Source organism: Ambystoma mexicanum, chromosome 2p, assembly GCF_040938575.1.
Source record: "Ambystoma mexicanum isolate Mex_15411 chromosome 2p, UKY_AmexF1_1, whole genome shotgun sequence".
Lineage (NCBI taxonomy): Eukaryota > Metazoa > Chordata > Amphibia > Caudata > Ambystomatidae > Ambystoma > Ambystoma mexicanum.
Window position 1 is genome coordinate 1468048695 of NC_090923.1, and position 22358 is coordinate 1468071052.

At 46.7% G+C, this 22358-nt stretch overlaps 1 protein-coding gene across 4 annotated transcripts in view; it reads left to right on the forward strand.

Annotated features, from left to right (window-relative positions):
• Positions 1 to 22358, forward strand: part of LOC138567628 (uncharacterized) — a 534099-nt gene that overhangs the window by 446509 nt on the left and 65232 nt on the right. For all 4 annotated transcript variants that reach the window (XM_069646054.1, XM_069646055.1, XM_069646056.1 and 1 more), the window contains one exon: positions 2223 to 2327. In XM_069646054.1, the coding sequence (XP_069502155.1) occupies positions 2223 to 2327 (105 nt within the window). The remainder of the gene's footprint in view (positions 1 to 2222; positions 2328 to 22358) is intronic.

Below are 22358 nucleotides of genomic sequence, written 5' to 3' on the forward strand. Positions count from 1 at the left end.
CTGGGGACTTTGTAACAGGGTTTTGGCTGCATATGGCATTTAGCAAGAGGGCCAAGTACTGTGAATCTGCAAACACTATCCAGATAAAATAGCACTTCAAACTTCGGAATAAGATATTGGAGTTCTTTAATTAACCTGCTGTATTTCTCTGTGTTTAACCTTGATGTTACAGGTTCCAATCTGGATAGGAATGGCACAGGCTTTCATTCTTCTAAAATCAACTAAATAAGTACAGTCAAAGTGGGTAATTGTGAGCCTCTCACATACCAGTAATACATAGCTATCCATGCATACTTCTGAGATCAGTACCAAGTGTCACAGAGGAGTGTAATATTACAATATGGAGAGTGCATGGTCAATGTGTAACCCTGAAGTAAGTCGGTCACATACCAAGCAACCACAATGGATCCATTCATCCCTTCAAAATCCCTTAAATAAATATGATTTAGATAGGTGCTGCAATCTTATGAGCTCTGTACCTGTACACTTGGATCCTTGCATTGAGTGTACTGTTAACAGTATTCGTTTTTGCGGCAGAAAACAGAGTTTTGCTTTCTATCTCATACACTGACAAACCAGCTACGTGAAATGGGCACTGCATGTGACACATTGTAACTTTCATTGGGCAGCAAATGTCATGAAATTCTTAAATGTTCAGTAAACTCTGACTATGCTGCAAATTCTTATGGGTAAGTTAACCTAAATAGGTTTGCTTAAGCATAGCAGCTAAAACGGTACCCAGTGTTAAGATATTTTTCAAAAGATCTTTTCACTAAAAGATCACTTTAGAAAAACCGCTCTGTGACTGCACAGGCAGTCTTTCTAAAGTGAACTGTCAAGCTCCTGCTGCACACGAGTGCGCAGGAGCTGATAGGCAGCCAGGACCCGAACCGCCTGCAACTGAGATAAGGCAAGTGTGTGTATCACGTGGGCGTTGTGTGTGTATTGCATGTTTGTGTGAGTGTTTGTTTATTTTTGGGGAGTATGGGGGAGTAGAGGGTGCTGAGGGAGGGTGCTCGGGGGCGAAACCCCCTGATTTTGGACAAATCCCGACCTAGTTGTCCATCAAGACACAGCACCCATAATTAATTAACTTCGAGGCATACAGCTGTGACCTTCAGCAAACATGCAGAAGAATCAACATTAAATAATACACCACATGTATGTACATCTGTAACATCTAGGAATCAGACTGATAAATCATTGTTCATAAGTCCACAATAGGCAAATATATGTGTTTAAAATATGCTTCTCTTTGTTTTACCACTTAATTGCGAGTCAGAACAGTTGGTCTCATCAACCTGCATCTTACTGTTTCCAGAATTCGGTGCACTCTTACATGTATATTTCCATAGTTCTGTCTACATGGGCACAATTGGATCCATCAGGTGACCTGAATTCCCAGGCGCATAGTTGTTAAATCCAAATTAGGGTTTACATCATTCAGTCATGGCCATCTTGGCTGTCACTTAGCAGAATAACAGACATCATTTGTTTTGTTCAAAAACCTACTTCAATTTTCCATTTATTTTACATAAAAAGGTGGTGCGCCCTCTGAGGCGTACACGCTGCATTGGAAATAGAGAGAGGGTGAGCAGGGTGATCCAGAAAGCACAATGAGCGATCGCAGTCTTTATTAAAGGATTCTGAATTGCAACACTGTTACAATTGGAGAAACTAAATGTAAGTAATAGCCCAACTAAGTGTATACATGCTGCATTTTTCTTTTCGGGTCTACATAGAAAGCAATGTGGCCAAGTAATAATTTGAAACACTAAACTGAAAGAATTGTTTAATCTACAATCACCTTGTGTACATGATGCTTAGCTATTTTATAAAATGTTCAAAAGTAAAATTTTGCCCAATAGGTTTTTCGCTACCTAATGCTGACATCCCTAAGAGTTGCGCTTCTTTTTTTAACACTGATTGTACAGCAGAAATGGGAGAGCACAGCACCAACCGCAACTCTGGTAGGTTTAAGCGATCTCAAGATGTGGGGCGACTTAAGCTGCCTGCCATTTGCTACATTGAGAACTAAATTCTCTTCCTTATCTGCTTTATGCCGTCTTTACCCTGGTTCCTTGGGTCTTTATGATCCCTGCTTACCACTAATGGAACCATTCCTGCCATCTAGGTGGAAGGTCCTGGTGAATGGCCTGTACTAGCCAATCGTTTCACAAACGTGAAGGACTTTTATGCATGTTTCAACTTTTGCATTTTAGGTATAACTAACCTTGGACATGATGTATTTTCATTCACCATAAAAGAAGAGGAAGAAACAGACTGTTGTGACAACAAAAAGAGAGGAACCACCACTAGTCCAAAAGGTGAGTTAACTTTAACTCATGCCAAACCTGAAAATGCATTTTGTCGCTGATATTAGTTCTCCCCTTTAGGAATTCCCTTCATTGTTTGTAGGCTTTCGTGAGTAAACGCAAATTCTGTCACATTTGCTTCTAGTTTGTTGCCAAATTCCTAGGACACATTGAGGCTCAGAGGCTGTGGAAACACATGTCTTTTGGATCATACCTGCTCCACAGCATTCTTTCAAGGACTTATGCATATCGTAGCAATGGATGAATGAGACAGAGATCAACTGACATCGGGAATGGTTTGTCACACACTTTCCTTGCATTTTGATCTGTCTTTGCAAAAGGCAGAGATGAATAATTGCATGTTTTGCAGGGAAGGGCTCTGAAACCTACAATCCACTCTTTCCAGGCGCTTAACTCCATGCGTGCAGTGAATCAGCTGTGTGCCCTCCACTGCAGATCAGCATTTGAGACCGCTATTGGTGTCAGTGCCCACCACTGCAGGAATGAGCACCACTGTTCCTCCATTGATTTTCACAGATTGTGTTAGAATTTTGCAGGTGTGCTTCAAACAGATTTGTCAAATATTTGGCTTCACAGGTCTAGCAACAGAATGATTCTGCATGGGTGCTGGAACCCTGCATTGCTTTCTAATTATTTGCATCACTAGAATAGGTGATGCCTTAATTTGATCCATTTGCAAGGTAACTAAAACTGTCAAGCTCTTTAGAACAGTTGATGCTACAAAATATTTTGTTTGGAAATACATGACCGCTATATATTAATGTATCAAGATCGAAAGACGGACTTTGCAAAGTCATCAGCTGCATTTTTATTTCACTAAGTACTAACCCAACAAGGATTTATTTTTCCATGTATCCTAATTATACAGGTCTGAGTTTTGATACCTGTTATTGCACTAACTGAAAATATTATGCTACAATGGAATAAGGTATTAACTTTCGAAGTCACACAGACCTTCAACACATTGTAAAAAGCAAAATGGAGGGGAGACAAACTATTCTGAGGGTTTTACAGGAAAATAATGCAGTGCTGTGATAGTCTTATCTAACAGTTGTACATCTACACTACAGAATCATAGTTTGCAGATGGAGCAGTTAGAATTATCGCACTGCTTAAAAAGATAATTGCATTTGTGTAGTTCAAGCAGTCCAGTCTTTTGAGCACTTCCACACATGTGAAAAAAAGCTTTAGAAAAAGAGCCTAGTGAATTTGAAAATATGTATATTTCTGTCGACGAGTACAGGGTTTAAAAAAGCAGGACGACGCATGCATTATAGTGTATTCATTTCACAGGTACAATTGCACTCTGGCCTTCTTCAATGACTTCTTGACTGTGTCACTATGTCTTATTACTTTATATCAAGAACAAAAGCACATTTTGTTTACAGAAACAGAAAAAAGGCATGTAGCCCCTTTTTTCACTGTTCTCGGTGCAGTATTAAAAGGATCAGAGATTCAACATCCAACCCTAGTAAAAAAGATTACATTTACTAATTTTGCTACTTGCAATAGTGAGCATATTGTTTTCTTGATACAGTGTCCTTGTGGACTCCCATTTGTGCGAGAAACCATAAATTGTGAACATTCGATTTTCAGAACACACAAGTAATGTAAGCATTACACAAGTTGAAGCAACTTTGCCAAACCACTTGGTTGAATTGGGCCACAGCCCGGCATCAATATGAGTTTTGGTGTTGGAAAAATTACTAAAAACAAAACGGGGAGACCATCAAAGAATCTCAAATAAAGTGCAGTCTATTGACTGGATATGACAAAAAGCCAATTTCCAAGGGTCTTAACTATTATTTTGATGTTTCTTTTATTTATGAGATCAGTGTACTAATATAGTGAATGCGTTATTGTAGAATACCAGCATGAAAATGAGATGCAAATAAAAATAGACAAAAGACTAATGTGGAAGGGGGGCCTCAGGTAACGGGAGGGAGTTGTTGATAAAGGAGGGGAAGGGTGGTGCGGACAATCCAGAAGGTGCGAGGGGGCAAGGATTTTGGAATACAAAGGGAGGTATAGTTAACCTCTGCAAGGGGAGTGCCCCAGGTGATTACTAGGGTCAGGGCCTCAGGGATCGTCCCCAAAGATATCTTAGGATCACTGGTCCGGACCTGGGAAGGGAGGGGGGGCACACGGTTGGGGATGTTTTAATGTTACAGTGGGGGGTGGGGCAGTGGCGATGAAAGGCAGAGGGATGGGGAAGAGCTGGTAACGGAATGGAGTAGGTAAAGGGCATGAAGTACAAGTCACATTTAAGATATTATCATATAATGTTCGGGGATTGAATCCCCCAGGTAAGCGTAAGAAGACGGAAGCGCAAATTAGAGGTTAGGGGGCAGATGTTATAATGTTCCAAGAGACTCGTATAAGAAATGTGGACAAATCTAAACTAAAGCTGTGACAATTCTCACAGACATTCCAGGCTAATGCCGAGGGGAAGACGGCAGGAGTGTTGATAGGGTTTGGAGGTACGAGCTGTGTACAGATTGCTCAAGTGCAGATTGACCCAGAGGGGAGATATTTGTTTGTACAAAGGCAACGGGGACATACAAAGGTTACGATATCGATGGTGTATGCTCCCAATAATGGTCAGGATGGGTTCCTGCTGGAGGTGCCTAGTAAACATGAAGGCTTTGCAGTGGGGGAGGTGGGTTTGACTGGTGACTTAAATTTAGTGTGGGATCCAACTGCAGATAGGAGCACAGTGGTGCGGCAGCGGGCTACAGGCCCATCTCGCTCTTTCTCAGGGACGCCTTTTATAGCTTGTCTTTACAGGACTGCTGGAGGACGCTGAGGGAGAGCGAGAAGGGGTATGAATGTTTTCGTATGTCCATCAATCCCTGTCTTGGGTAGATTATGTATGGGTTTCCACTGGGATGATTGGGAGGTGGGGGAAATGATGGTGGGGGCGATTGCATTGTCGGATCATGGTCCTCTTATGATAATGGCCAAGGAGTATAGGGAACGGAGTAGGTTGTGGTGGATGTTTCCGGGGAACTCCTAAATGATGAGATGATCTCAGGAACCATGACACCCCAGACGTCACGCAGTATGGGCTTTGGGAAGCATTCAAGGCTATAATGCGAGGGGAACTGATAGTTCTTAAAAGCCAAAGGGAAAAGCAATGGAGGCTCTTAGGGGAGGAACTAGAATCCCAAGTGAGGGAGGTTATGGGTGCTATTGCAGAAAAACAGGGTGTTACAAAAACCGCTGAAACACGTACGGGCCAATTGGAGCTGCTACATACACACAGGGCTAAATGGGCATTGCTGAGGGCTAAACAAAAGTTTTATGTGAGCACCAATAAAGCGGATAGACTACTGGCGAGACAGTTAAGAGCGGTTACAGCGGCCCAGACCATCACAAAGATAATAGAAACAGGGGGACAGGGGGAGATGGTAACAGAGTCAATAAAAATTGCAGAGGCGTTCACCAAATATTATTAATCTTTATATACTTCAGGGAATCCTGCACATGGAGCGGCGGAGGAGTATATGGAATCAGTATCAGTGCCGAAGGTCACACCAATAGAAAGGGAAGTATTGGAGGGAGCTATTGGTGAGGAGGAGGTGAGGGTTGTAATTACATCTCTGCCTATAAATAAGGCCTCGGGCCTGATGGCTACCCAGCATCTTTTTATAAGCGATTTATACGGGAGTGCTAACGGCCAGACTATTCCCTTTGCTTCCCACGCTTATCAACCGGGACCAGTCGGGATTCATTAGAGGATGACAGACGTGTGATAATATAAGAAGGATTATACATCTTGTTGAGAAAACCAAACGTCAAGTTCCGTTGGTGTTGATCTCGCTAGACCCAGAAAAAGCATTAGGCCGCGTTGAATTGCCATTTCTATTTGATGCCCTAGAGTGCATCAGACTAGGGCCCAGGTTTGTGCAAATGATTCAGGTGAATTATAAGAACCCAGTGTCGCAATTGGCGATTAACGGTGGTCTCTCCCGAACTATTGCCATTACGTGAGGTACAAGGCAGGGATGTCCCCTCTCTCCACTATTGTACGCAATATATCTGAAGCCCCTGCTCGAGAGGCTCAGGCGTAATGAGGAAACAAAGGATATACCATTTGGAGGAGAGGAGCATAAGGTTATCGATTTCGCAGATGATATGTTGGTAGCGATGACTGAACCAGAGACGTAATTATCGGCATTGGTGGCAGAGTTGGGTATAGTGGAAAAGATTTCGGGTCTTAAGGTTAGCATGCATAATTCAGAACTTTTGGGCATGGGATCACCCCAGAATGGCATAGGGAGTTAGTGCAGCACTCCCCTTTTATAAGTGCCGATAAAGGTATACAGTATTTAGGAGTGAATTTTGCAGATACCATTCCGTGTATATGTGATAGAAACTATCCGGAAGTGTTACGACGAGTCCGGTTAGACCTGGCAAAATGGAATCCGTTGAGAATATCATGGCTCGGTCGCATCGCCAAAGTGAAAATGGTCATGGTACCTAGACTTCTATACTATTTTCAGGTGCTACCTGTGTCAGTTCTGCATGCTTTCTTTGCAACGTTAAATAAGGAAATCTCAAGATTTATTTGTCAAAATAAGCATCCACGTCTCACTTTGTGCACCTTGATGGTGCCAAGGGAACGAGGGGGCCTGGGCCTACCGAATTTTGTGAAATACTATGAGGTGGCAGTTAAAAGTGATACTGGAGTGGTTCTCTGGCGACACCAGTAAGCCGTGGCTACAAATGGGTAGGGCAGTGATAGGGAAGCCTTTGGAGGAGATTTTATGGCTGAACAGGCAAGACCGGCCCCAAAATACCTGATCAAGCCAGGTTGGTGTAGCTGTGGTCAAACACAAATGGGACATGTTGTTGGAGAATGCGGTATTGTCAACGAAACCGTCCCCTTTTACCCCGCTACTGGGGAACCCCCGCAATTTACACCTGGCATGAGCAGGAATCATTTCAGCAGTGGCGATCGATGGGCTGCCGGAAACTGGGAGACATGATGGTAGGGACGACGATACGCTCGTTTGAGGAATGTAAGCAGCAGTTAGGGCTCATGGACTGGAGCCGGCTGGGATATTACCAGATGAGACAAATGTTATTTGTTTGGTTTATATGCAAAATGTTAATACAATGTTTTTTCTTTTTTATAGAACAAATCTTTAATGGAGTGCTAATGGTACAGCAATAACTTAACACGCCACACACAAACAAGCAATGGTGACTCTTTATAAATAGTATTTGGCCTGGAGTGAGATAATCCATGAGTGGCATTTTGTATGGGTAAACCCTGCCAATGTTAGTATTTACTATGAAAAGCCTGGTGGTTTTAAGATTTGAAAAGCACTTCAAGAGAATTAACGGATAATATTTTTGTAAGAATTAAAATTTTGCAATTTGCTAATCTGTGCATCTTGAAAAATTACATCGTCCCGAAACGTTGATGGACAAAGACCTTTATTGCTATTAAAAAGTTGATAAATTATACATCCGAAACGAATTTCAATGAATTATTCAGGTCAAACTGTACGATGGAAATGAGTGCCAAATAGCACTGCACATCATCATGCGCCAAAAGCAACAAATGTGCTTTGTGCCGGTTTTACTTAGTTGATATTTGTGCAACCAGGACTGTGAGACGAGTATACAGGAATAATTTTATTTTAAGATATTTAAGTAATTACCAGTAGCATCACAAAAGCATTAAATCGAGATAAATGGAATGAGTGAAAAATAAATGAAGAAACAAGCCAATGAAATAAAGGATTAAATGAAAGAACCTAGAAAATACAGGAAGAAAGAAATAGCAAGAAGGAAACAAAAGAAAGAATAGAAGGACAGTGGAAGATGGACAGAAAGAATGAAAGGAAAGAAAGATATAGGGCAAGAAGGAAAGAAGAAATGTGGAAAATAAAATAAAAGTGAGAACAAAATAATTAAAACGAAAGGAAAGTGAAATAAGAGAAGAACATAGAAACAGTATAGGGAGTCAAACTATGATGGCAAAATAGCAGTTATGCATTTACTATTTGTGAATTAGTCAAAATGGGCGCAACTCTTCCTCATTTTTCCAATTTCAGAATTCTTCCATTGCACTTCCAGAATTGAAAAATATTTCCTGCAGTCAAGTCCATTAATTACACTTTGTCACAGCAGCCATTACCCCTCATTGTTGTAGTAGATGTCCGCTGGGCTCAGTCCAGTCTATTATTGAGACTCTGCAGCAGACCCAAAAACAATTAAGGTCAAGCACACAGAGTACAAAGTCGAGTAGGTATTGTCTCAAGGCTAGTAATCTATTCAAGAGTGCTGTGGAGAAACAGGGGCCCTGGCACAGCAAGTTGCTAACTAAGTCGCTAACTAACTTTTTATTTTGTATTCTGTAGCAGAAGCCATGTCTCCATCCGAGGCAGTGGAAAAGATGGCTGCCCCCAGGAGCCAAGTAGAGAGCTTATTTTTGTGGGCATTTTACATTTTTCTTTTTTTTTTTTTTTTTTTTTTTTTTTTGCAAATGTGTTCTTGTTCTCCAAGGCGCACCTCGTAATTACTTTAATGTTTTAAGATATAAATATTTGGAGGCCACCAGGGGGCGCGCTGTTGGTAGTTGTCTGAGTGTGCATCCCTCCCGCAGCGTACCTGAAAAATGAAAGTAGCTCTACTGGGCCTGCCCCCCACAGGAGGCGTGTTGGACTGTAAAACACAGGGAGAACAGTGGCAGCGGTGTCCTTCGGCCTGCCGCGTCTGTCTTACTGAGCTGGTGCAGGATGGAGGCTGTGTGACGTTCGGGCCCCTCGGTCAGGCGGAGGGCACCCGCAAGAAGGGATGCTGCCCCAGCGATCATGGGGATTTTTTGCGACACCTAGGAACCTGCAGGATCCAAGAAGGCTTGAGAGTCCGGAGAAGGAGCAGGGAGGTGTGGGCCCCATATCCAGGGGCGTGTGCTCACCTCCCCACCTGGACATGCTGTAGTGCAGGCCTGGTTCTGCCTGGCCCCGGTGGCACACCTCGGATGGCAAAGTAGAGGCCTCGGAGTGCGGGGGCCTTCACAGCACATGAAGTGAGATTGAGGCTCACCCACCGTAAAGTGGTGCCTGTGGGATTGGATTTCCCCGTTCGACAAACTACTCAGGAGACATGAGACGAGTCTACGAAGCAGACCCAAAGACCGCCTGCCCTCCGGCAGCCCCTTCAGTACAACAGGGTATCTGTACCAGTTAACTCAAGCAGGGTCACCGCACACACTCAAATGCACAATTTGAAGAGAGGGGGCACATGGACGCAAGACTGAAATTAGCTGACTTTGAATATACCCCAAGAACAAACGGAGGAGGAACAGCCAGATGGGACACCATATGTCTTTGGTGGAAGTAGAATCCGCTTGGGGACCTTGGAAGGGGGGGGGGGGCTGGGACCTTGGTACGGGCTTTCTCCCTACTGTCTGGCTTTTATATAAAGGCACGCGCACTGGCACACGTAGGCCCCTAGGTGGCAAGACTGGGGCTCCCGAACCGGGATAACATGATGGCTACGGTGGAGAGAAGTCCACGGGACGACCGCTTAAGGGTGGCCACTTTGAATGTGAAAGGATTAAACTCACCTACTAAAAGATCGCTGGCCACAAGGGAATTCCAGAGGTTGGAATTAGATATTCTGTTCCTCCAGGAGACCAGATTCACTAAGGGGGAAGAAGGAAGGATCCAAAGTGGGTTGGTCAGCCAGGAATACTGGGGTTCTGGTCCTCTAATGAAAGCAGGGGTGGGTATTCTTGTTAGTAAGGCGCTCAAGAGGAAACTGACCAAGGTTTGGTAGGGATCCCCGAGCGTACGCAGCCTATCGCCCGGTCTCCCTCCTTAACAAAGATGCTAAAATATATACCTGGTGCTAGCGTCCAGGCTAAAAGGGTACATGCCGGGGCTTATCCACCCAGACTAAGTGGGCCTTATTAAGAGACGATAGGGAGCAAATACAATGAGGAAAACCTTACACCTAATACATGCAGCCCTAGGGATGGGTTGTGGACCCATCCCTCCTGTCCGTGGACTCAGAGAAGGCATTTGATAGGGTGGGGATTTCTCAAGGCAGTGCTTGTGAAGTTTGGAATGGAGAAAGGGTTGTCTGAGGGATAATGGCAGTCTACTCTTCCCCCAAAGCCGGTGTTATGGTTAATGGCGGGTACTCGCGCTGGTTCAAACTGAGAAGGGGAATTAGGTAGGGTTTTGCCCCCTGTCCCCGACGCTATTCGCACTCTCGGTGGAACCTCTCGCCCAGAAGATCAGAGCTGACCCAGGCATGGTGGGATTTTCAATAGGGGGGGCGGACTATAAAGTCACACTGTATGTGAACGAGATGCTTCTACACATACGGGGTCCCCTGCACTCCATACCGGCAGTGATCCATTTGATCGAGTAGTACAGATCTATGGTGGGACTAAAAATCAATACATCCAAATCAGTTCCTGTCCCCCTAGACAGAAAAATGGATGGGGAAATAGCGAGGTTCTCATCACTGGGGCTGCAGGTCAAGCCTGGACACATTAAAATAGCTGGGCATAAATGTCGCAAGGGATAGTGGAAACTTATTTGAAGCGAACTTGCCCCCCCCCTCCCCCACTCCCTCTTGATGGCCAAAATAAAGGCGGACTTGTTAAAATGGCACAAGCTAACAATATCCTGGTTGGGCCGCCTCAACGCTCTGAAAATGTACGTTTTTCAAATGCTCCCCATCCGGATCCCGGACTTATTCTTTCGAGCGATAAAGGGCTCCCTCCTGAGGTTCCTGTTGCAGGGGGAAATGGCGTGGATTGCTAGTGCTGTACTTGTACTGCCCAAGGAGAAAGGGGGATTACGCCTTCAAGACGTGAAGCTCTATTATAAAGCCGCCCAACTCAGAATTCTAATACCCCACCTTATAGTAGATTGCTCTGGACAACCTACAGTTGCACCCCGCCACAGTAGGGGAATGGTTATGGGTGCCGAGAAGTAAGCTCCCACGAAAGATCAATGAGCACCCTATCGTGGGGACCATATGGGGTATATGGAGGCAAGTGGTGGAAATGAAGGGTGTGACGACATGGCCCTCACCGCTGGGACATCTCTGGGTACCGGGAGTTATGGATGCAAGACCAAACCCCGAAAGATTCCAGAAATGGTTCGAGGCAGAGCTGAAAGGATATGGCAGCTCTGGAGGGAGGGTAATTTTATCACCATAACAGAACTAGAGGAGGTGCTGGATATAATCAAATTCTCTGTATTCTTGTATCTATAGCTAAAAGGGGTCCTAACGGGGTCAGGTTTCAAGGAAAAGATATAGAAGGACCTTACCTCCTTCAAAGCACTCCTAGATAAGAGGACTGAAACGAAGGGGCAGATCTCAGCAATGTATGGGTCCCTGGTTGGGTGGAGCAGTGGGTCTTCTGAGATGGGAACGAGATATCGGAGGTAATATAGACTCTGCCCTCTGGGATAGACTCTGTAGAGGAGTATCTCGGACATCAATCACCTATCAATATACACTGCATTCCATTAAACGAATCCACGGGTGGCTATACAACCCAGTCAGACTTTCAAAACATTTTCAAAACGCAAATCCAGCATGTTGGAGGGGTTGTGAAGAGAGAGCTGACTACTGGCACATGTGGTGGGGGAGCCCGAAGGTACAAAACTTTTGGGACGAGGTCCTGGGGTGGATGGAAGAGGATGATGGAGAGCAGCGTTACTGTTGGCCGCAAGGGCATGCATAGCCACTAAATGGAAAAGTGCACAACCCCCTAGCAAAAGGGAGTGGACCAATGTCGCTAGAAATGTATTTACTATGGAAAGAATCACAGCTGGGCTCCATGGACTGGCTGGCCTCCCAGAGTTGGAGTGGGGTAATTTCATTACAAAATATATGGATACGAAACCCTGTTCTGCAAGGGTTTAAGGTGGTGGCATGCCTGGGGGGATCCTGAAGGGATGGACCTGGCCGGACAAGGGAGCATGGAAGTAATGTCATCTAAGCTTGCAAGTGGGCTCACCATATAGGGGGCCAGTGGCCATAGGGCTTAATTATTAATGTGTCAAATTGTCAAAAGGTTTCAAGTTTTAAGTTGTGGTTTGTGAAGAGGAAAGGTTGTACCAAGGGGGGGCGGGTGGAGCAAAAATTACTTGGAGATGTTTATTGTGCCTGGTGGGCGCAGGGGGCGACACCCCGCCCACATGTAACTGTTGTATGTGATTTCAATCTTCAATAAAATACACATTTGAAAAAATAAACATGAAATGATTCAAAGCAGTACCCCTTTACGCAAAGTAAGGGATTGTAATAGCGTTAGAGCAAATACGGCTGAGTGAAATGTAACTCTTAACTTTTGCTTCCTGTCAGTCCCATAACCGAAACACGTGTCGACTATACAAACTGTTTGGAATTGTAACAAACTCTGAATGACAACTGTATCAAGTATAGGGTCAAACAAATGTTGTAAAAGCACTTGTCAAAAACGTGTATTATGCAGTTTTGTTTACACGAAGAGATGGAAAGCCATTGTTTGATATAAGAGTGTGTGAATGAATGATGGAGAATAATTGATTGTGAGCTTGACTGTGAATAACTGTGATTGAACTATTGATTTTAGGTTGTTGATATGTATTATTACTAGAATGCATATAACATATATTTTTGTATTGATTGAATAAAATGTGTTTGTATATATATATATTGAGTTAGTAAGTCCTGTCATCCTTCATCCACTGGTCAACCCCTTTAGATTTGCTGCTTGGAAAGGATGCCTGTATAGTTTTGTCAGTGTGTAGAGTAGATTGTACCCTCATTTAGATACTTGGAAATGCATGGCCTTTGGCAACCTGTCCCTAAACAAGAAGTGAAATGTCACTTTTCAGTTTACTCTGGATTTTTAAATCATGTAAAATTTGCCTTTGTACATTTTACAGCATGCAGACTCATTCTTAAGCATATTCTTTAAATTATTATATTTATTGAAGAAAAATATGGTGTCATCCAGGAGTTAAAAGGTAGGCAGTGACCAAGAGCAGAGGGTAAGGGGCCTTTACATAACAGCCTTTCTACATTGTATTGCACATACCAGGTAATGAAGGGTTAAGAGTGGGAAGGCATGGTATCAAACAGTGAACACAGACACAAGTGATCTCAGTTCAAGTGTGTTTATTGAACTTTAACTGGTTGGTTTAATGCCTATCTAACCTAAATCTAAGGATGGGAGCTTGAGTCTCTGTCAAAATAAAAGGGCCTATACTAATAAACCTATTGCCAATCCTTGCTTCTAAATACAAAAGGGTGTGGCACAATGCTCTATGCAACAAAGAAACTGTTCAAGAAATAATATGTCAGTACTATTGATCTTCCTTTCCCCAAGTTTTCAGCACAGGGCAAGGCGGCATGTTCGAACTTTGCACACCCTCTGGCTTCTCTGCCACGAGGACACAGTTCAAAGCATAGACATCAGGGCCTTCTGCCCAAGTCTCTTTTCCAATAACAATCTTTTACTACAGAGGGTCTGTCATAACAAACAAATATCAAAGTTCAATTTCTATTAGGATCTTCACAGGCACAAGTTCTCACTTCTGGTATTAATCATGGGTCTCCCTCCTTCTGGCTTGACCCCTTTGGACCACAATGTTTACTCTTGGTCTGCCTCGTTCGGGCTCGGACCATGGATCTCCCTCGTTCTGGCTCAGATGCTCTTGATATCAAAATCCAAGACTTTCAAATGTGCAATGGGTTTTGCTTAAACCGTAGCAGGAGTACTTCGATTAACTTCATACAATATTCTCATCAATCTTTTGGCTTTAGTTTCTGCTGGTGGTATACCTTACAGAGACCTTCGATTGAGCACACTCACGGCGCCGGACCACTCTGTTAACTGTATCGTATCTTTCCTTCTCAATTTCAAACATTCATCAGCAGTTTAGCCTTACTCGTGATTTCATCACATGCATCCAGCGCTCATTATACAGTGTTGCCACTTGCAACCTTGACTTCAACACAGACTGGTCTTGCATCGATCTCCCCAACTCACCGGCTGTGTTGATCTCTCTAATGCTTCTTTCGTTCTTGGAGCCATGGACGATACCCCGCGGCTGCCGCTCCTCCCCACCTTGGTTGTTTACGCCGGAGGGCCTTCGGTATGTCCGAAACACAATGCAGGAGTCTTTGGTCTAGTTTCCTGGCCTTATGCTTTGTGCTTTGAAGGTTTCTGGAAAGTAACTGTTTCTTTCCGAAAACGTCAAGGGTATTTCCCTCCTTGCAAATCTTTCTTGGTTTCCCGTCTTTCTCCCTTCGTTCAGCTGCCATATCGAAACTGCTGTTCCTTTGTGTGCTTTGCCTCGCTCCAAGTGTGCTCTTGTGCTCCGCCTTTTATCCTTGTGGGAAAATTTAATGGAAGTTAGGTGTGAGTGATTGTCAGTAATTGCCTTACTTCGCCTGACCATAGTAGCAGTACATGTCTGGTACACTGCTTGGGTGGGAGACTGTTTTCTCTGAGGACGGGCTGTCCATGTGTAAGTGTTAGTGAAGGGAAAGGGAGTGGGGGGGTGTAATGTTCCCACGTATCGTACCTGGCAGGATGGGGTAACAGTGTTACAGGGGGAGGGATACCGCATCTCGCCATCCGGTGTCCCATTCCCCGAAGACCTCTCACCCAGGTGATCCTCCTGCACTGGTCCACCCCCGGGAGGGTGGATCCAAAGGCAATGACCGTGCCCTGGGCACCTCAGAGAGGGATCCCCGAGGACTAGCGTGTGAGACACCTTCTGGGTGCACCCTGAGAGATATGGAGGCGGTGTAGAAACTCCTCTGGAGTCACCCCGGCCTCTGCAGGCATCACTCTTGTGGGGATGCCGGGATAGTTATGGAGGCAGTGCAGAATGTGGACGGGGCTTGTTGCTAGCACCCACCAGGAAACTCCTCTGGTGGCCCTACCCCTGCGGGAGCAAACGCCCATGCTCTTTTCTGCCATGGGAATCAAATTGTTCTTCTAGAGCCCATACATTTCCAGGGTTTGTTCCGGAGGTTCACAGAGCTTTGAGTTATAGGCAAGATATTTATATTGAAAACATTGGAAGGGTAACTTCAAAGGGCAGAACTGGCTGCAGGACAGCAGAGGTGAAGGCATGCTGGGTGTGTTGAAGGATCCTACTTAGGCCAGACGAGATTTATGTTTCTCAATACCTCTTTATTATAGGTTTTTACATGAACAAACTAAAGCTATTCTCTCAGGGTCAAGAATATGTATAAAAATAATCAAAAGTGGTCATGCACTAAAGTATATGTCAGAGTCTCCTGGAAAAGTTTAAAAGGTACATGTAAAGGATTTTCAGTACTCTTCAAACAAGGTTATGATCCTTTCTAGCAGCTCAACATAACAAACATCAAATATATCCTTGTGTGTTCAGTGTCTCAAATAAGATAGGAAAAAGTCTCTCTCAATCTTGCAGTTTCATTTTGCTAGCAAAGTCGCTGTTATCAGGAGCCTCCTCGGCGATATTCTTGTGTAATGAGTGTAAGGCGGAGAGGCCACCTCCTCACACATTTAAAATCTGCATTGAAGCCTGATCGTTCATTCTATAGGTAGTGTTACATTGGAGCAGGCCTTAAATCAAAGCTAGAAAGACAGGAGTTTACCCTAAACTCTTAATAATGTGCTTTCTAGGCCTCTCACAACTTCTCTCACTTTGGGTCGTGGTTCTACAGCGCATCAACCCAAACTCAATCCCCCCTGTTATCCCACCACAAGATTGTGCCAGTGGGACCTTATCTAACTCCTTCTCTCTTTCTCGCTATCCTCATGCTTATCTTGCACCTCCTCGATGCTTCGACTCAGGCTCATTCCTCTACAATTCTCAGATTTTACCCTTGTTTCATCTCACAGTTCCCCCCGCCTCGTACTGCTCTTCTACTCCGTCTGATCTATCCTTCGTTCCCCACCACACTCTTTCTTTTGGTGATTATCCGCTTCACCTATCCACTATCTCCTTCTCTTAAATTGTCTCCTCATTGTTCACCTCTTTCTCGTTAGATAAGTCATTCTTAGGCACATTTCTATTAAGGGTTGGCTCATTCACCCACTACTCTGTGATCTCTCTCGCCACCTCCTCCATAAACACTTCTCTTTGCAGAATTAATGTAACCATCTCCCTCTTCAAGCCTATTGTCCTTTCTCCCCACCATCTTGGGGCTTCCTGTCCACAGCCCCCTAGGTTTCTCACCCTTGCCCCCTAGGTGTCTTTCGCACCATCCTCCTCGACCTCTCTCCCCATCCCCCTGTCTCTCTTTCTCCCCATCCTCTTGTGTGGGCCTTTCTCTCTCCAGTCCACTCAGCCTTGGGCTCTCTCCATTCCTCTTGGCCTCTCCTGCGTCCCTGGGTATTTGTTGCCTCGTTCTTGTTTGTCTACCCCCCCTGCCGCCCCCGGAGCCTTTTGCATCCTAGCCCCTCTGCCTTTCTCTCTCCAACCCACTGAAGTCTATCCCCAGCCACCTATGCCTTTCTCCCCTCATTCCTCTGGGGCGCTCCTAAACCCTTGGGTATTTTTCTCCCCATCCTCCTGAGCCTTTTGAACCCTGGCCCCATGTGTCTTTTTCTCTCCATCCCCCTGAAGTCTGTTCCCAGCCCCCTGCAACTCTCTCGAGCCCCTGGGTATTTCTATCCCCATCCTACTGAGTCCCTCTCTCCATCACTCCCATCCTTTTGGAGGGGTGGAAAAAATTTTGCACCCCAGCTCCTCGGTCTTTTTTGTCCCCAGCACCCTGGGACTCTCCTCCTATCTCTTTCTCATGACACCTTCCTCTGACCTTCACTTCCCAGCCTCTTCGATCTATCCTCTGCTGTTCTACTCCATCACCTACTGCTCTCCACTCTAGTGAGCACCATGTGATATCCTTATCCAAACCCCTTCCTTTTATAGAGCCCTAACTCTACTTCCCATCCTCACTCTGGCCTAAGGGGACTAGGGTGTCTCTGCCTAGTGTGGAGATTGACTGATGAGACCCGCCCCTTACCCACTTCAGTTTTGATGTGGAGCTTAAGGTTCAATAATGCCTCCATATGAGTGGACCTCGCTCTGCTTTACACATCCTGTATCCGGCCAGTATGTCATCTGTGGCCCAGAAAAAAATCTCTGTTTAGGCCTTTTGCTACCTGCGGCCTAAAGAAGGTCTTCGAAGGGGATGGCCATACGGACTGTCTGTACCCCCATCATCCGGCTGATACCTGCGAGATATACCAGGGGTTTTCACAGAAGACCTTGAAAGACCGTAACCGCTGGCTCATCTGTTGGCTAAACGAGGGCACTTACCCGGCTTCAGAAGTGGGTTCGGCCCGGGGGAGCCAGTCTTCGGTGAGGGCGGAGAAGGCCCCTGAGCATCGACGAGCGGTGTCGGCAGAACCCGCCGCTAAGAAGCAGCTGACAGAGTTGCCTATGTGGGAGGTGGGGAGAGGTAGCAAGTCTTCTATGTCCAGGTCGCATCAGTCGAAAGGGGCGAATGGCTCCTCGCTGTCCAAGTCAGATCGGCCTGAGAAGTCCAAGAGGTCTGGTCGTAGGCCCGAGAAGTCAAAGCTGTCGGACAAAGTACAGGCAAAGCCGAAGGAGAATTCCTCAAAGCACTTGTCGTCTAAAGATCATCATAGGTCCTCTTCCAGCTGAGATTCTTCGAAGCACCATTCTGTTTCTTCTTCAAGAAGGTCTGGGTTGCTGGTGAAGGCTAAGCCCGTGGAGGCCGCGGTCCCGACGACGAGAGCGTCGGCGGATGTTCCTTCGACGGCAGTGGCGGTACATGCTGCTTTTCCGTCATCGACGGTGGCGTCGTCTGCTCCGTCCACGACTGTGACTGACAGGAGTCCGCTGGTGTTGTCGATGCAGATGGATTCGGAAGGCTTGTTGCCGATGGGTGGACCGTGGCAGTCTGTCGGCTTTGAGCCCATGCTTCCTGTGGACATTCTGCAACAAGAACCGGCTGCGTATTCTGTTTCCTCAGGGTTGGAGGAGGAACATGAACCGCTTTTCAATCCGTCGGCTCTAGGTCTGCTGAGTGCACGGCCGTCGAGTGCGGTGGGGGCTGGGTCGGCCCTTTACCCGTTGGTAAATCCTTAATCTCTGCTATCCTTGCAGGTGCTCAACACGCTCCAGTCATTGTTGGGGCAACTGGATGCAAGGCTGCCACCGCCTCCGAGTCCGTCGGTTCCGGTGGTTGGGAGTATGCCTGGTGAGGCCCCTAGGAAGTCGCCTCCGGTGCCGTTGCCGGTGGGGTTGGACTGTCCACTAAGTAATCCGGAAGAGTGGGAATTACCTGATTCGGATCCGGAGAGTGCTCTGCGGGATAACTTGGCGCCGGGGTCTTTGTCGCCAACGAGGGACAATGCCTGGGATACGGATCCTGATGTGGAACAGCCCAGTAGCCCAGCACAACCATCTCCGCCGGATGATATTGGGGCGTTCCACGCCATGATGGTGAAGGCGTGTCAGGGGTTTGGTCTATCTCCTATGGAAGAAGGTAAGGACTGCTTTCTCTTTGACCATATGGGAAAGCGACGGAAAGCGGTCTTTGCAGTTTTGATTCTCGACCACGTGTGGCAGGAGGGCTTGCTCACGATGCGCCATCCGTTTTCTGAGCCTGCAGGGAAGGGCCATCTAGAAAAGAAATTCAAGGCTCCTGAGTCCACCCCCAGATGTCTTGTGTCACAGCCCGCGCCCAAGTCAGTGTTTTCAGTGGCGGCTAGCCGTAAGGCCAGAAGCCAACACAAATGTGTCACGCCCCTGGACAGTGAAGCCAGGAAACAGGACGCCTTTGGGAAGAAGGTACTGACGGTAGGGGCTAGTACAGTAAAAGTGTCAAATTCCTTGGCCATTATGGCCAGGTATAATGGAGATGTGGCACAGGCTGGCCCCGATTCTCGATCATCTCTGGGAGCAACACCTCAAGGAGGCAATGCTGTTGGTTCGAAAGGGGGAAGAGGCCTTCAACCACAGCATCAATATTGCAGTGGACCTGACGGAGTAGGGCTTTAAGCAAATCAATAATGGTGTGGTGCTCCAACAGCAGACCTGGCTGAAGTGTACGGATTTTCACCCAGAAGTCCAGTATAAGGTCATCAATATGCCTTGTAAGGGTGAACACTTGTTCGAGGAGAAGATAGATAAGGCCCAGAAGGGGATGAAAAGGGATAATGAGACGGCAAAGTCTTTCGGTTCCCTGCAAAGTGGCCGCCCTTTTCGCTCCTTTTGGGCTTTTTGTGGAGCCTATGGTAATTCCCAGTTTGCCTCCTCCAGAGATCGAAATTACGGCGCTCCAGCTACTCGCCGCAAGGCTAAGGGCACTCGGTCCAGTCGGTTCAGAAGAGCAGAGACTTTCAAGCTCAGCGCAAGAAAGGTTCTCAAGCGTTGGCTGCTAAAGGGAGGCAGTCAAAGTCTCAACAATGACTGCCATATGGACAATCTCCTGGGGGCCAGGGTGGCGAACCTTGTCGACCAGTGGCAACTTATAACGTCAGATCGCTGGGTGCTGGATACAGTACATCTCGCCCACTTGTTAGAGTTTCGGCGTCCTCCGGTCCTTATTCCGCCGGTGTATGTGGCGCAACCGCATCTTCCAGTCTTGCGGCAGGAGGTGGTACTCATGCTAGCGAAAGGGGCGATTGAACCAGTTCCGGGCGCGGAGCGGGGTCAGTGGGTGCACTCCCGATATTTCGTTGTGAAAATGCCCAATGGCAAGTGGATCCCTATTCTAGATCTTCGGGCACTAAACAAGACTCTGCAATGCCTTAAGTTCAAGATGCTCACACTTCAGGATGTCATCCTCTCAGTGCAACCGGGCGAGTTCCTGGTGTCGTTAGATCTGCAAGATGCCTACTTTCACACCCCGATGAGACAAAAACACTGCAAGTTCCTGTGTTTTGCGGTCGGAGAGGATCATTACCAGTTCCGGGTCCTCCCGTTGGGCCTGAAGTCATCTCCCAGGACGTTTACGAAGTGTCTGGCTTCAGTGGCTGCCTTCCTCCACAGGGAAGGCCATCATGTGTACCCCTAACTGGACGATTGGTTGGTAAGGGGTCTGTCACCACAGAGTCACCAAGGGAGTCTCTCATGGCGACCATGGGCATGTTAAAACAGCTGGGATTCGCAATCAACTTCAAAAAATCCTTTTTGACGCCGTCCAGGGAATTGGTGTTTCTCGGGGTGCAGTTTCTTACCCAGGACAATCTGATAAAGCCTTCCAGTGAAAGAGTGGTGAAGTTGCGGTCCAAAGGTGGCGAGTGGGGCCGTGGTACGGTGGTCTCGGTTTGAATTTGTCACTGTTGGGGGCCATGGCGTTGTGTATTCCGCTCCTTCCAAATTGTCGTCTGCTCATGAGACCAGTGCAGGAATTCCTCGCGGACAGATGGTCGCAGAGTCAAGGATTGTGGTCCGACAAACTGGTCGTCGACGGGGGGGTTGGTGGAAGCCCTTCGGTGTTGGACTTGAACAGACAATCTCGTACGGGGCCTGCCCCTGCTGGAACCGGAGTTTCAGTTCACAATCGTGGCAGATGCTTCCAAGATGGGGTGGGGGCGCACCTCGACAAGTCACAGGTATGGGGCCTATGGTCTCAGGAGGAGACATTGTTGCATGCCAATGTGCTCGAGTTGAGAGCGGTGCACTGGGGTCTGAGGTCGTTTCTCCCTCTCATTCGAGGAGCAGTGGTGCGGGTGTTAACGGACAATACCACCACAATATTTTATTTGAGGAAGCAGGGCGGCACGCATTCCTGGGTCCTGTCGAAGGAAGCTCAGGAGGTCTCGCATTGGTCTCTGGCTCAAGGGATTCAGATTGTAGATTTTCATCTAGCAGGTGTGCTGAATGTTCAGGCAGACGCACTCAGCAGAAATGCCAGTCAGCTGCACGAGTGGCAAGAATCTTCTGACGGTGGGGGTCTCCCCCAATAGACTGTTCGCTATGATAAAAAAAAAGAAGTGCCCAGAGTTTGCCAGCAGAGGAGCTCATCCGGAGTCAAGAGGGGATGCGTTCTCGTTCGCGTGGACGGGCCTCTTCACGTATGCGTTTCCCCCGTTTCCACTGATTCGGAGAATCATCAAGTGGGTACGGAAGTACCGGTGCAGGGTGATCTTGGTAGCCCTGTTCTGGCCCAGCAAGACATGGTTTTCAGATCTCCTTCACCTGGCGGTGGACGAGCCATTTCGTCTAGGTGCGGACCAAGATGTCCTGTCTCAGGACGACGGCAGAGTGTGGAAGCATGATCCGGCATCTCTCAGCCTGGCGGCGTGGCTCCTGACCACTCTAAATTCGGTCATCTAGGTATCTCCCAGGAGTGTTGCCGGATCTTGGTCCCTTCTACCAATGTATTGTATGGTCGAAAATGGGCTAGATTCTGTGCCTGGTGTGAGAGTCACCCAGGGGTACAGCCGTTGGACGTCTCTCCAGCCCAGGTTCTCCTGTACTTGTTACATCTTGCGCAAGGGGGCCTGGCGTTATCTTCCATCAAGGTGCATTTGGCAGCGATTTCTAGGTTCACGAGAAGGCGCCATGCTGCTCCTCTGTTTTAGTGATCGTTTGGTTAAACATTTTCTGAAAGGACTATTTCAGACATTTCCCTCGGAGAAGCGGTTTGCACCGGTGTGGAGCCTTAATGTGGTTCTCTCTGCTCTGATGAAACCTCAGTTTGAACCCATGTCGACGGCTTCTTTGAAGTTCCTCTCGTGGAAGGTTGCATTTCTGGTGGCAATTACCTTGACCAGACGGGTGTCGGATTTGCAAGCACTGGTCATTAACCGGCCTTATCTGAGATTTCTGAGGGACAAGGTTCTCCTTGCTACTAACCCGCACTTTATCCCGAAAGTGCTGTCAGCATTTCACAAACTTGCTTCCATTGCCTTACCCTCATTCTTTGCTAATGTATCCACGCCAGCTGAAAATGCCCTTCATTCTCTGGGCGTTAAGAGGGCGCTAAAATTTTATCTGAACCTTACCCAAGACCTCCGGAAGTCGAAGCAGCTCTCTGTGGCATTTGGTCCACAAGGGGCAGTCTATT